We start from the raw sequence: 13,320 nt of genomic DNA on the forward strand, positions 1-13,320 counted from the left end.
TGTCATTGACTGGACATGGATTTCGTTCTCATAGTTTGCAAGCGAAGCTGAGAGTGACAGTAATTTATTGTCATTTTCGTCAATTTTTAGTCAATGAGGGGGGGGGGGGGGAAGCGTAGCAAAAAGGAGTTATGAAAAAATTCATATAACTTGACGAAAATCGATATTTTTTAAGACCTTAGAAACATTTTGCATTTATTAGATATGATTATATGGGGGGTGGATGTAGCAAGTGCCTCTAAAAAGGGTGGTGTAATGTTTGTAATGGTATAACTCTGAAAGTACTGAATGGATTGCTACTAAACTTGGCACAGATACTTCTTGCTCTTCAGAGATGATCATTTTCAGGGGAACAGTATGTAGCAAGTGTCCTTAACATGGGGGAGGGGGGCAATAACGAAATTTATATAATTTGAAGAGAATCGACATTTAGAGTAGAAGAAGGGGTTTTTGAAAACAAATTTTCATCTGCCATTTTATGTAAAACAAGAGAGTGACAAGAATTTCAAGGTCGTAGTAGGTAGTATTGCTGTTGTTTATTTGAATTCAACGCAATTTTCTTTAAATGATTTCAAAACATATGGTTCCATTTTGCCGAGAAATTCAAAGAACTAGGGGAAAATAATCTTTGTCTGCCTATGAACGCGAGTGTATTTAAATCTCAGCATAACTACGAAACAACTAAATGAATCGCCACCAAGTTTGGCACATGTGCCAAAGGTGGGAATCGATATTTTTTGAAAAGCACATATACTTTCTTCACTACTCAGGGTAATCATGGAGAAGATCTGTAGTAAGTTCACTGACAAAAAGGAAGTTAAATCAAAATAGATTATAAGGTTATTTTGAGGGTGATGGAGTGTAGCAAGTGCCCCGAATATGGAAAGTGTAAGGGAAAATTTATCGAGTTTTACGATAAATTAGTACTTCTTTACGAGTATTTATAGCAACTAAGTGAGGTTCACAGAAATATTCACAAGAAGGAGGGGGAATAAGTATTCTTAACATTGATCTCATCTCATACAATCAATGTGCATTTTATTAAGTAAATTGAGAAAACTGTCGACTACAGGTGATTGAAATAAGTTTACAACAACATTTGTGTTTACTGAATCGCTATTCTATAGGTTTTTCTCTCCGGTGAACGACAAAAATTGTTGAAGCCGGGGTAAAATAAATGATATATAAAAGTTATTTTACAGTACGAATGTAGTAATGAAGTTAAACAGCCCTTCGTTATAAAATAATCATTATCAGATGGAGAACGTTGAGGAATTTCGTGATGATGTTATAAAAATTTTTATAAAGAGGGGAGAGTAGCAAGTGTTTATAACCATGTAAGCCAAAGGTATTGTAGATCGAATGTGACGAGGAAGTACGGATGTACGTTACAAGTACATATACATAATAATTCAAGTACGTTACAAGCACATATACATATGAAACTCGTAGGTTACTAAGAAGGTATTTATAGAGAGAAAGGTGTCTTAAATGTTTTAACAAAAGGATTCAAATATAGAACTGACCCAATTTGTCTAGAATACCCTGAAAATTATGATTATTGTGAGATCTGAGATGGTACACTGATCATTGAACATGAACGGAGGATTGTTCAATCGGGTTGCCGTCTAAGTTATGTTTCACTACAATCAGAGTATTTCACTAAGCAGGACAACTTTGAGAATTCTTTTCGGCCTTCCCTTCACGAAACAATTCCGAGCAACGCCGGGTAATTCAGCTAGTATCTGAAACAACTTGCAAATCATCTAGCCTTCGACGGCAGAGTACTCGGAAGAAATAGCGTAGTAATGCCAGCTGAGGACTTAGATCTTAGATCCTAAAGTGGTGTTTCTTTGAAAACAAATCTTGACGTAATCACAGACGCAGTGATTTTCAATCATTCGTCAAAAATACCAAAAACGAAGGCTAGTTTAAGAAGTTTTATGGCGAGTCGTATCATCCGTATACAGTCGTATATATCCATTTATATACATATATATATATATATATATATATATATATATATATATATATATATATATATATATATATATATATATATATTCATATATATATATATATATATATATATATATATATATATATATATATATATATATATATATATATATATATATATATATATATATATATATAGATTACACAACGACAGATTCTATTGAGCAACATCATTTTTTGTTATAATTATAAAATATTTACAAACCCAATCAGAAAGACCAATATCAGATTTCCATAGTTTGCCTGATTTTTGTATGACTTATTGAAGTGATCAATAATATTCGACAACAACAACAGTCATTTTCATCCACTTCACCTCAAATCTCACTTCCTTCGCGTGGGGACGTAAAATACGAAGGGCCCTACCAATCATTGCCATCCAGGGTGAGATAGGGCTCGTACAGGGCCGCCAAGAGGAAAAAAATTCACTCCATCTCCAAAGGTTTGATCATGAATAATAAGAAACACTTAGATTTCCGGACCGCTGAAAAAGTCCCGATAGTCTCCACTAAATTATATTGGGACGTACTACACTATTTCGAAAGTCAATATGTCGCTAGTCTGAATTAACTAGTAGTAGAATGTGTTCAATAATGTGACACACGAAAACATAACAATCATATAAGATAGTAAAATGCATTTTTATTTTTTCATCTGTCACCTTACAGCTAACGACAAAATTCACTCCTGTGGATCATAGATCCGTCCGATAAACACCGGATACCGTTCTCTCTTGTCGACGATCATCACCAGAAACGGTTGATCCACATTGAAACGAATCTCCCGGTATTCAGGGGTAATACTCAGCGGTACAATCGATAGCGACGCGACCGAGGTGGCCTTCGTTCCCAGCTCATCCACACTCAGATAGGTCCGCTGAGTGACGTCAGATACCACGGTTGCCTCGTTGCTGAGATATCTTAAGGCGTCACCATCGTGGAAGATCGAACCCACACCAAGCCGTTCGAGGGCTCCATTCAGGGATACCGAGTCGGTGACTGTGAATTTCGGTAGATGTACATTCACCTTAGTTTTGATATACGACGTGTCAAGTTCGGCCAACACTCGGGCCAGATCTTCCGGACGCAGCTGGCGGAATGAGGCTTCCAGCTGGTGTCGTTGAGTAGGCAGGAAAATTAACATTGCCAGTGTATCGCCTTCGTAGGGAAGCTCTACCCACCGGAGCCCGTTATCGTCCGGGAAATTTATTTCCCCATACCGTAGCTTGTTCAACTGGTACATGCTATTAACCTGCTGACCGTGTCCGGGAGCAGCTTCGAACTTGGCTGGTTCGGTTTGGATGAAAGCATATTTCCACTTGCCCTTGAAGTAAATGGAATTGGCGAGCAGCAGTCGCGTATCAGGACTGACAGATCCTAGTGAAGAGATAAAATGTGAATCAATTTTACTCTATGAAAAAAACAGCATTTCAGTGTGACAAACCAGGACTGACGATCTCATTGATAAGATGATGGGTCTTTTCCGAAACCCATTTGTTCGCAATTCGGGCGGCCTGATTTGGCTGACGAAAATCTATAGCTAGGACTTCCACATTTCGAAGACGGGCGTCTTCCGAGTACGTTTTGTTCAGCTTCAGGTCTCCCGCTACAAAGTTAACGGATGCAAACTCCACGGTGTTTACGGAAGATTTCGACACATCTCGAAGTGATTTCGTTAGTTTATCGAGTTGCTCGGGGTAAAGTCGTATAGCCTTGAGCAATTGTTGTTTGGTTGTTGGATTGGCCACATCGACCAAGTTCGCGAGGAGTAACTGAGGCAGTAGTGGACTTATTACCGAGTCCCCATTGTTTGGACCACCGATACTCTAGAATTAGAGAGATATATAAAACAATCACCGTTACATATTCCCCTTATGAAACTCACTCTGCAAAGGTTCAAGGCGAATTCCGTTGCTTGATATCCCGGAGTATTCACCATAACGGCCGGCATCTCTTCATCATAGTCACTGGTCTCTTCGTTCGGAGTTGGTCTTCTATTTGGTGCAGGGTTCTGTGACTGCTGTCCAAGTTGACCCGTTGGCCTTGCATTCTGGGTTTTTTGACCCGCCGTAGGCCTCTGAGAACCACTATTCGCTTGTATCGTGCTGGTCTTGGGAACCGGTATTGATACGCGAACATTATCGTGAGGATTGTAGTTGAAGACTATTTCCACCACTTCGACTGTACTGGTCGGAACCGTACCAGTGGTTGGTGATGGTTCGCTCCTCCGCACGGGAACTTCCGGGCTGGATGTTTCTGTAGGGAAATGAAAATTACTGGGCTCGGGTTGATCTTGAATTGAATCTGTACTACTACGGTCTACTCCGCAACCCACAGCTCCAAGTTGGAATCCTGACTTTGTTCGACACAGTTGCATATCCGGATAGGACCGAATCGCTTGAGCGACTACGTCACAACAAGTTTCCGGACTGTAGGAGGCGCATATCGGGCTAAATGCTTGATAAGAGGCAAAAACTGTTGAAGGAAGGATGAATGTATCCGACTTCTTATGGTTTCTGGAGGTGTTGACTGGTTAAACTTACGGTTTCCCCTGGCAGCTGCCGAGCAGTAGTTGTGCCATATCTGACGGTTCTGAACTTGTACGTTGGTTTGAGCGTGCACCAACGAAATGACGAGTGCAACAACTAAAAACGAAAACAAAATAAGGACAGTTGTAATCATTTCGTACTTAACTTTACATGTAGATTTTGTATCAAAAAACACTTTCTATTGTTTGAGCTAAGTGCAGAACATTTTTAACCACCATTTTTTAACCATTTTTTTTTCAAAGATCTATTGTCGAAAATGATGAAAATCTATTGTCTGGGTCTCGATACGGATTTTTTTAGTATTTTCATTGGAAAATTTGACATAAGAGAAACTTTGGGCACGCATATTCAACAGAAAAACAAGTTATATTTGAATTTTCGTTTTTCCTTACTGCGAAAAAGATTTTCATAACAAGGCTAGGTCTAATCTATATTAGTTAAAAAAATCACAGAAATGTTCCCTCAACAGTCGACGCGCCGGTGAATATTAGAATATATTTAGGAAAGAATACATGAGAGAGATTCATGCGAAGAGAATGTGATTCACTCGCACCAACTTCTTTAAACAAACGCGCACTCTCAAAGTCTTTGTATTCGACACTGAGGAGAAGTGCGCTCTCCTCCTATATTCGTCAGCTGCATCCTCAGTGTAGGCATGAAACTTACGCGTTGGTGTATCACTCTAGTGAAATGCCATCAGTGTTGGGAAAAAATCAAAATTTCGAAGATCGCGCCGAAATCACAAATGATTTTCAGACACAAAAATCATCGATCAGAAAACTCACAGCAGAAAAGTTTAGTAGTGATATTTTGATACGTGATTTTATCAGAAACCGATTTTACATGACAAAAAATCAGTTGTGAAAGTTCACTAGTGAACATTTTCGTCGATGATATTCAAGAAAAAAGTTTGCACATTGAGTATATGAGCAATTCCAGAAATAAGTAGACGAAAAAGGGACAAAATCAGAATCGATCTTCTCCAACTTTGCAGTATGACAAACCATAAGTTTTGAACCGATGGAGAGGTCAATCCGACTCACGACTGATATTTAAAAAAGGCGTATGTATTTTTGCAATTCACAGAAATTGCCTTTTTCAAATCTTTGTAACTCGGAAACCGTTAATTGTACAAAATTGGCGTTCAGGAAAAAGTTATAGGGAATCGATTGGGCACTATAAAAATAATATACACTGAAATTTTTTTTTGATTTTTTTTCAATAATTACAAAATAATCCGAAAAAGTTAAATGAAAAAAAACCATCCGTGCTTTGCGAAAAATGAAGAATTTACAGTTGAAACAATTTACAGATATATTCGAAATTTCAAGTTCTCGTTGAAAGATAATCATTTAAGGGGCGGGTAGGGTCTAACACTTTTGAAAAATTATTTATTATTTTCTTTATATTTTCTTATAGTAAAACATCTCAAGAATATTCTGTGAAATTTTCAAGTCTATCGGAACAAAACTCTGGAAGTTATGGGCCTTTACTTTTGCTTATCTCATACTGTAGAGAAGTAAGAGCTTGGCACCCAGGCGCAAGATTTCTGCTTCGTTTGACTTAAAAAACCTGCCAAAACATTCTTTTAATGTTTGATTATAACAAATTATAAAGGAAAAAATATGATTTTTTGAAAATGTTATCCCTTGAGTAATAAATTGTTTCCATTGATTTTATAGATAAAAAAATTTCAAAACGCGTTTTCTCGAAAGCAGGTTTTGAAAGTCCGTGTCCATCGTCATTCAAAAACTACTGAACCAATTTTGTTCAAATTTTTCACAGACTTTCTACATATAAAAAATTTGACCCCAACGTTTTCCTTTTCGTAATTTGTTATTTTGGGGAGCTTTTACAGCTACAAAATGGCGGATTTTTTCGAGAAAAATCGTAGTTTTTACTTTGAACAACCACCAAAAATTCAAAAAATTAAAAATAAATGAAACAGAAACGTTGGGGTCTAGAAAAATTTCTGCTCTAACTATGCTGGTTTGATTTGTTCATTTCTGATTAGTCTGCGCTGAGATACAGTTGACACCGCAAATCATGATTTTTAAGAAGTGTCATCAAAAATACCTCTTCACCGATTTATATCTCAATATTTTTGTACGAAAAAATTACAAAATGTTGTGCGAATGATGCTTTTTATTATGCAAAACAGCAAGACCCTACCTATTTTTTCCATCGAAATTATTGAGAAAAAAAATAAAATTTTTTTTTCAGTGTATATTTTTTTTAGAGTGCCTTATTGATTCCCTACAACTTCTTCCTGGACACCATTTTTGTACGATGAACGGTTTCCGAATTACAACGAGAAGAACTAACTGTTTTAGCGATAACTTCTCCATTTTTCGCAAAGCACGGATGGGATAGCCATCAATCTGTAGGTTTTAATAACAGCTTTAAAATAAAAATTATCAAAAAAAATTGAAACCCTGATTTTTTTTATTTAACTTTTTCGGATTATTTTGTAATTATTGAGAAAAAAAAACTTTTTCCTGAACGCCATTTTTGTATAATTAACGGTTTCCGAGTTACAACGATTTGAAAAAGGCAATTTTGGTGAAATGCAAAAATACATACGCCCTTTTTAAATATCAGTCGTGAGTCGGATTGACCTCTCCATCGATTCAAAACTTATGGTTTACCATACTGAAGCATTGTGCAAAGTTTCATCCAAATCGGAGAAGGTCGAGTCTGATGATCTGCTAAGGATTTCTGGAATTGCTCATATCTAAAAATTTGAAAGCGTTCTATGGGAAAGTGCGGTCTTTCATATGAATCAAAGATTGTGAAAATTGGCTTAGCCATCTCCAAAAAAAATGAGTGCATATTTTGTTGACAATTTTCTCACATATTACCCTGTAATTCCGGAATCGAAAATCCAACCCGGATAAAACTCTATAACGTTCTATGGGACAATAAGACCTTTCATATGAATCTAAAAATCGGGGCAGTCATCTCTGAGAACTTGCACAGAGATCATATTTTTGCGATCTCGACAAGCTGAGTCGAATGATATATGATACTCGGCCTTCCGGGTCTCGGTTCAAAAGTAGGTTTTCGTAGTAATTGCATAACTATTCTACATGAGAAAGACAAAATCGCAAAACTTTCAAAATTCGCATGAAAAACCCGTATAACTTTGAAAGTTTGCAGACAAAAACCGTAAAACTTTGAAAATTCACGTATAATTTCGAAAATTTGCTTAAAAAACCGTATAATTTTGAAAATTTGTATAAAAAAAACCTCAGAACTTTGAAATTTTGCTTGAAAAACCGCTAGACTTTCAACATTCGCTTTATAAACCGCATAAATTCGATAATTCACATAAAAAACAGCATAACTTCGAAAATTTGCATTGAAAAAAAACGCAAAATCTTGAAAATTCGCACCAAAAAACCGTTTTAAAAATTTCAAAAATTCGCATAAAAACCGTATAACATTGAAAATTCGTATTAAAATCCGCATAGTTTTGAAAAATTGCATAAAAAACCCATTCAACTTAAAAAAATTGCATAAAAAACCGAAAAGCTTCGAAAATTCGCTTTAAAAAACCAGTATAACTTTAAATATTCTCATAAAAAAGGATAGTTTCAAAAATTCGTATTAATATTGATATGATTCTCGAGCAGAAGATTTTTGGGAAATGAATTTTCATAGCCGTTATATCTCAATATCCTTTGCAGAATACATGCTGAATAAATTCTACGATGAACAAAAACTGAACCTTTCTGAAAATGTTAAGTGCGGGTCGGGTGGTTGATAAGTGGATCGATAATGGTGAGGTATTCGCAATTTATTCGGCATTACCGTGGACCATGGTGGTAGGGTAATATCAATAATAAAATCAAGTGCAAGTGCTGTGATGAATAATAGTTATAACGATAATAAAACCATTAATATAGTAGCAGTAGTAGTAGAGAAGGAACAGGAGCGCAGACCATCGCTACGCTAATGCAAACGCGCCATACAAACGCTGCGCCTACTGTTTGTTCGAGCCATGCGGACAATGTTGCGCTCCTGTTACTTCTTTGAATCAAATTCATGCTAAATAGCGTTTTATTCGGTTCAATCTAAAGAGTGCAGGCCAGAGATGTATATCTCCTCTGTGTGACGAAGAGCAAGCAAAATTTCTCCCCTCGCACTGACAACTTCAACGAGAGCTCTTCTCTTTCACATTTATACACCACTGTTGTGTAAAGTGTGAACGCATCATGAGTGCGTTTGTTTATTTCTTTTTACCTCTTCCACTGAATCGCACCAAAGTGCTAGAGCATTAGCTAATAAATTCTCTGAGGTGGATGCAGATACTTTCACAGAGGTGTACACGCCGGTGAGCACTCTGCTGTATGGTTTGCGTAGAAGAAGCGTGGACACGCAAAATCAGCAAAATAAAACAATTTATCGTAAAAATTTCGGTTTTCCTTGCAAATTTTTCATAGCTAGGCCAGATCTACTCTCTATTAATTGAAGTTCACAGAAGTGTTCGCTCACCATCACGCGCCAGTGGTCACTTGGATGTATTTAGACGAAAGCGCGTGTGAGCGATTCATGCGAAGAGAATGTGTTTCACTCGCGCCAGCTGCTTCAACCACAAGCACACACTCAAATGCTGTCTATTCGACACTGAGAAGAAGTGCGCTTTCCTCTTTGTGCGGTGCTTCGTTTTTTGCATCCTCGGTGTGGCAAAAATCTGACTCTAGCGTGTATCACTCTGGTGAAATGCCATCTCTGGCAGGGAACCAGCTAGAAGTGAAGCAGCCTTTTGCCGCTATTATCACTGTTTGGAATGTGGACAAAAAAGTATTGTAATAATCCTTATGCAAATGCAGCTGGTTTCTGAAATTGTTCTTAGCTGATTCTGATTTATATTTTGTTTATATCGGTAGCTATACATTTGAATAGTGATAAAAATAGGCACCAGTACCAAGGTCATCACATAAAAGTACAATCGTCATTGACTCCAAGTCGTGTAAAATTCGACCTGGTGTTACAAGAACTTTACAATCTTGCAAAGTAACTGTTATTAACAATTTGCATTACGTAGAGCACGAAAACATCAAGTACATTATGCCAGTTTATAAGGAGCATAAGTAAGATACAGCAGTGCGTGCGCACAATCGTCCTTTAAGGAGTGTATCGAAAATAAGCTATCCACATACATTTGTGTTGTACGCATGTATTTGTGATGGTTTTTTCTTTTGCTCAGATCACAGCATACTGTGCGTTCGGCTGTCAGCTTTCGTTTGTTATGTCACGTATTGAAAAGGAAGTGAAATTTAAGGTTCTGGACACATGACTAAGTGAGAAGGGTATTAGTATGCGAAATTGGCGAAGCGGTTTGGAATTCATCATCCCAGTGTTAAAACCATCATTAATAAGTTTGGGGAACACTATTCTTCGGATGAGCTACCAGGAAGAGGCAGAAAACCCGGTTCTTCCAATTCGAAACTGGACCAGAAAGTTGTATCTCTGAAGAACAAATAATTGTCAATACGTGATTTGGCCAAAAAAGCAGGAACGAGTATCGGAATGAGAGGCGAAATCACCCGAAGACCTACAAGAAGTTGAAAATCTCGAAACAAAGTGTAGAACAGAAGAAGCGAGCAGCAACAAGTGCCCGGAAATTGTATTCGCGTCTTTTGCAGTGTCCGAGTGCATGCGTTTTGATGGACGATGAGACTTATGTAAAGAAGGATTCAAAAACCCTTCCAAGTCCACAATACTTTACTGTCGTCGTTGGGGAGGATGTGAGCGATGCGGACAGGTCGATTCATGTGGAGAAATTCGGTCAAAAGGTACTGGTATGGCAAGCAATATGTTCCTGTGGTTTGAAGTCAACCAATTTTATACACTACTGGAACTATAAATTTAGAAATCTATCGATCTGAGTGTCTCCAGAAGAGATTGCTGCCTTTATGAAAGAAGCATAGTACACCTCCACTGTTTTGGCTGGATTTAGCGTCGGCTCAATATGCCAAAACTACTCTCAATTGGATTGCGGAAAAGGGTATAAATTTTGTTGAGAAAAATATCAATCCAACAAATTGCCCTCAGCTTCGACCCATCGAACGTTACTGGGCAATCGTGAAGAGGGTCTTCAAGAAGACTGATTAGGCAGCTGGGAACAAGCAGGAGTTCAAAAAAAATTGGGCTCAAGCGTCCAAAAAATGCGGAACTTGATGAAGAACGTTCGATCAAAAGTTCGAAAATTCGTGAAGGAATAAGTTAAATTTTAACCGGTTTTCATTATGCTCAAGTTTAACCTCGTACAATAAAGGATCAATTTTTAGTTTGAATAAAATATCGTTTTTTTATCATAATTTGAAAGAAAAATTTGTGGATAGCTTATTTTCGATACACTTCTTAAGCACTAACAATATTTTTTTTTGAAAAATCATTTCCCAGTACGGATTAATTTTATCAATTGTAAATTTACTGCCTAGGTATCCTGAATGACATACAAGGCTCCAATGTAAATCGCTGGTCACCTTCATCGAATAAATATGGTTGAATAGCAGCCTCCTGGAAAACGGTAACAACGAGATCCAGTAATAAAAAAAATTATAATCTCTTCTTTATTCAATCTGTACAATCGGTATCGTTAAGCTCACGAGCCAGAATAAAAAATCTTTGAATTCGCAAGAAATGCCCAAACACCAGAATGACACAACGCTACTTTGATAGTTGCCGAAATCTAGACAGGTTTCTGTTGGAATTCCCGTTCAAAGCTTTTAGTCTGCTGTTTTATGTTTTAATATTATGGTCACATTACCGAGCCGAAATGTGTTTTAAGGCTATCTTTTTCTTTTTGGTAACCGTTTTAGTAAGTTTCAACTTCGTTCCGTATTATAAACGAAGTATGAAAAATAATATAGAATAAGTCTACTAAAAATATAGCAATTGAATTTGATACGTCACGATGTGCTGGTTGTGAAACTTTTAGAACAAAAAACCGGTTTCGCTTCTGCTTCATTCTCAACAAACGATGACGTACTCATCTGTGGCGATCAACGATCGAGCCATTGTAAGCTCAACCAGTAAATAAAATACCATTCTACACTTTGCATAAAAAGAATCCCCTCTCTTCGTGGATTCATTCAATAACTGTCGCGATAACACCGTCTTGCGATCGTCAATAACTAAAACCAGTTTGTTGTTGCAAGTTCAGACACAAGTTTGACCAGTTCCCGCTCGCTGATAGCGGCCGGAATTTCCCCATCTTAAAATAAACAGGTATAATATCATCACCTTCACGAAGCCGAACTTGCTTACGATTGAATTCTAGAACGAAGATCATGACATAATTGATAAGAAAGCTCAGTTCTATACTGGCCGAAGAACTGCAACGGATGAGTCATGGGAATATTAGAACTGAAACTGAACCAGGTTCGACGTAAGATCAATCACTTTGAGAGTGCAACTGTCAGTTTGCTGGCTGCTTTTAAAGATTTGATTTTTTTTTATTGTTTCTTAGCTATGGTGGCTGGATTCCACCAAAAAAACATATATAAACACTACAAAGCATTAAGCTAATAACATGTGTTGTTCGATTTGACCTTCATTCCACATTTCAAATAATAGTATTTGTCGTTTCAAAGTTTAAACAAAAATAAATACCAGATAGTACGTAGCGCTTATCCATGATGCCAGACGTTCTTTCTCCTCTGAATCACCTATCCTAGGGACTGGCACATCATCCACGACACAGAAGTAGGCGGTGTATTTTGCGTAGCACTTGGCCTGTCTACCGTGACCAAAACGTTACAAAGGGGTTTTCCCGGGCCGTCTCGCTGGAGCAAGCTAATTTCGAAGCGATGCGAATCGGTTCACGTGTTAATGAATATCACAAATGAGTTATTGATTTTTTTAAAGCGGCTGTTAAAAAAAATATTCTGCTGAAAAATGTGTTAACACTCTGACGGATAGAGCAAGAAACCTCAGCCGAACCGCCCGGTATCAGATCGAAGACTGGCGCATCGATTGCCTTCCGCACAGCACATCTTTAGTTGCAAACCTCAGCAAGCCGGTTTTGATGCTGGATCGATTCGCGCATACCGGTTGTATAATTTCCGAGTTTGAAAACATAAAACAAAGAGGGGACGAGCGTAAAATGTTTTCTCAGAATGACATCCCGTAGGATGCTGTCGATGCAAAGTGAACAAATTAATTCAGGAAAATAGTGTCAATGAATGTGACGTTACTCAATATTAAGAGCGCGAGACAAATTTCTGAAGCATATTTTTTTCATAAAAGGAATGGTTTGTGTCATATCCTTACCTAGAAAAAGTACTACTTTATTGTTTGGATTTAGTATTCATTTAATAATGTACAAAACATTTATTGCATACAATTCACCACAGTCGACACTTTGCATAAGTTTACCCCATATCTTCTTGAACCTAAAGATTGATAGTTAGATCTTTCTTTACTTTTCGGATTGGTACAAAATCCGACCTTTTAGCTTAATCGAAACTGTTTGAAAAATCGAAACAGTTGAAAAACCTCTGAACATAACGGTTTTTTTTTGCACAATTTCGTCTAAATAATTAATTCGGTCAACCGTATGCAGCCTTCTTCCGACATGTAGACAAAACTCGAATGCAAACTTCAAAGACGAATACGATTAGCTATCCAAATGATTATACGATTGTGCAGTGTTCATAGAGGGAAACATAGCTTTTTCATTTATTGCAAATAAAGATTCTTTAAACACGCGAGTATATTGAAAAAAAAAACGTGATTAATCC

General features: G+C 37.3%; 1 protein-coding gene across 3 annotated transcripts; it reads right to left on the reverse strand.

Annotated features, from left to right (window-relative positions):
• Positions 1 to 2,641: 2,641 nt before the first annotated feature.
• On the reverse strand, positions 2,642 to 12,552 carry LOC131430018 (leukocyte elastase inhibitor-like). 3 transcript variants are annotated; one of them, XM_058594628.1, is made up of 6 exons: positions 12,191 to 12,552; positions 4,562 to 4,663; positions 4,335 to 4,493; positions 3,904 to 4,274; positions 3,463 to 3,844; positions 2,642 to 3,395 (listed from the first exon to the last, which is right to left on the reverse strand). In XM_058594628.1, exons 1-6 carry the CDS (start codon positions 12,213 to 12,215, stop codon positions 2,701 to 2,703), a joined length of 1,734 nt encoding a protein of 577 aa, XP_058450611.1. In that variant the 5' UTR covers positions 12,216 to 12,552; the 3' UTR covers positions 2,642 to 2,700. The 3 variants fall into 3 exon arrangements, with proteins under 3 accessions (XP_058450611.1, XP_058450610.1, XP_058450609.1); XM_058594627.1 differs by having other exon boundaries at positions 4,332 to 4,493; XM_058594626.1 differs by having other exon boundaries at positions 3,904 to 4,493.
• Between the last annotated feature and the right edge of the window lie 768 nt (positions 12,553 to 13,320).

The sequence above is a fragment of the Malaya genurostris genome, chromosome 2, assembly GCF_030247185.1.
Source record: "Malaya genurostris strain Urasoe2022 chromosome 2, Malgen_1.1, whole genome shotgun sequence".
Taxonomy (NCBI): domain Eukaryota; kingdom Metazoa; phylum Arthropoda; class Insecta; order Diptera; family Culicidae; genus Malaya; species Malaya genurostris.

Bases quoted from the DNA above. Each gene is read 5' to 3' on its own strand.
- LOC131430018 (XM_058594626.1), bottom strand. From the start codon at position 12,215: ATGGATAAGCGCTACGTACTATCTG. The intron at 4,664-12,190 runs GTATTTATTTTT...TTTCGTTTTTAG, and splicing joins TAAGCGCTACGTACTATCTG to TTGTTGCACTCGTCATTTCG. The intron at 3,845-3,903 runs GTGAGTTTCATA...CTCTAATTCTAG, and splicing joins TCGCCTTGAACCTTTGCAGA to AGTATCGGTGGTCCAAACAA.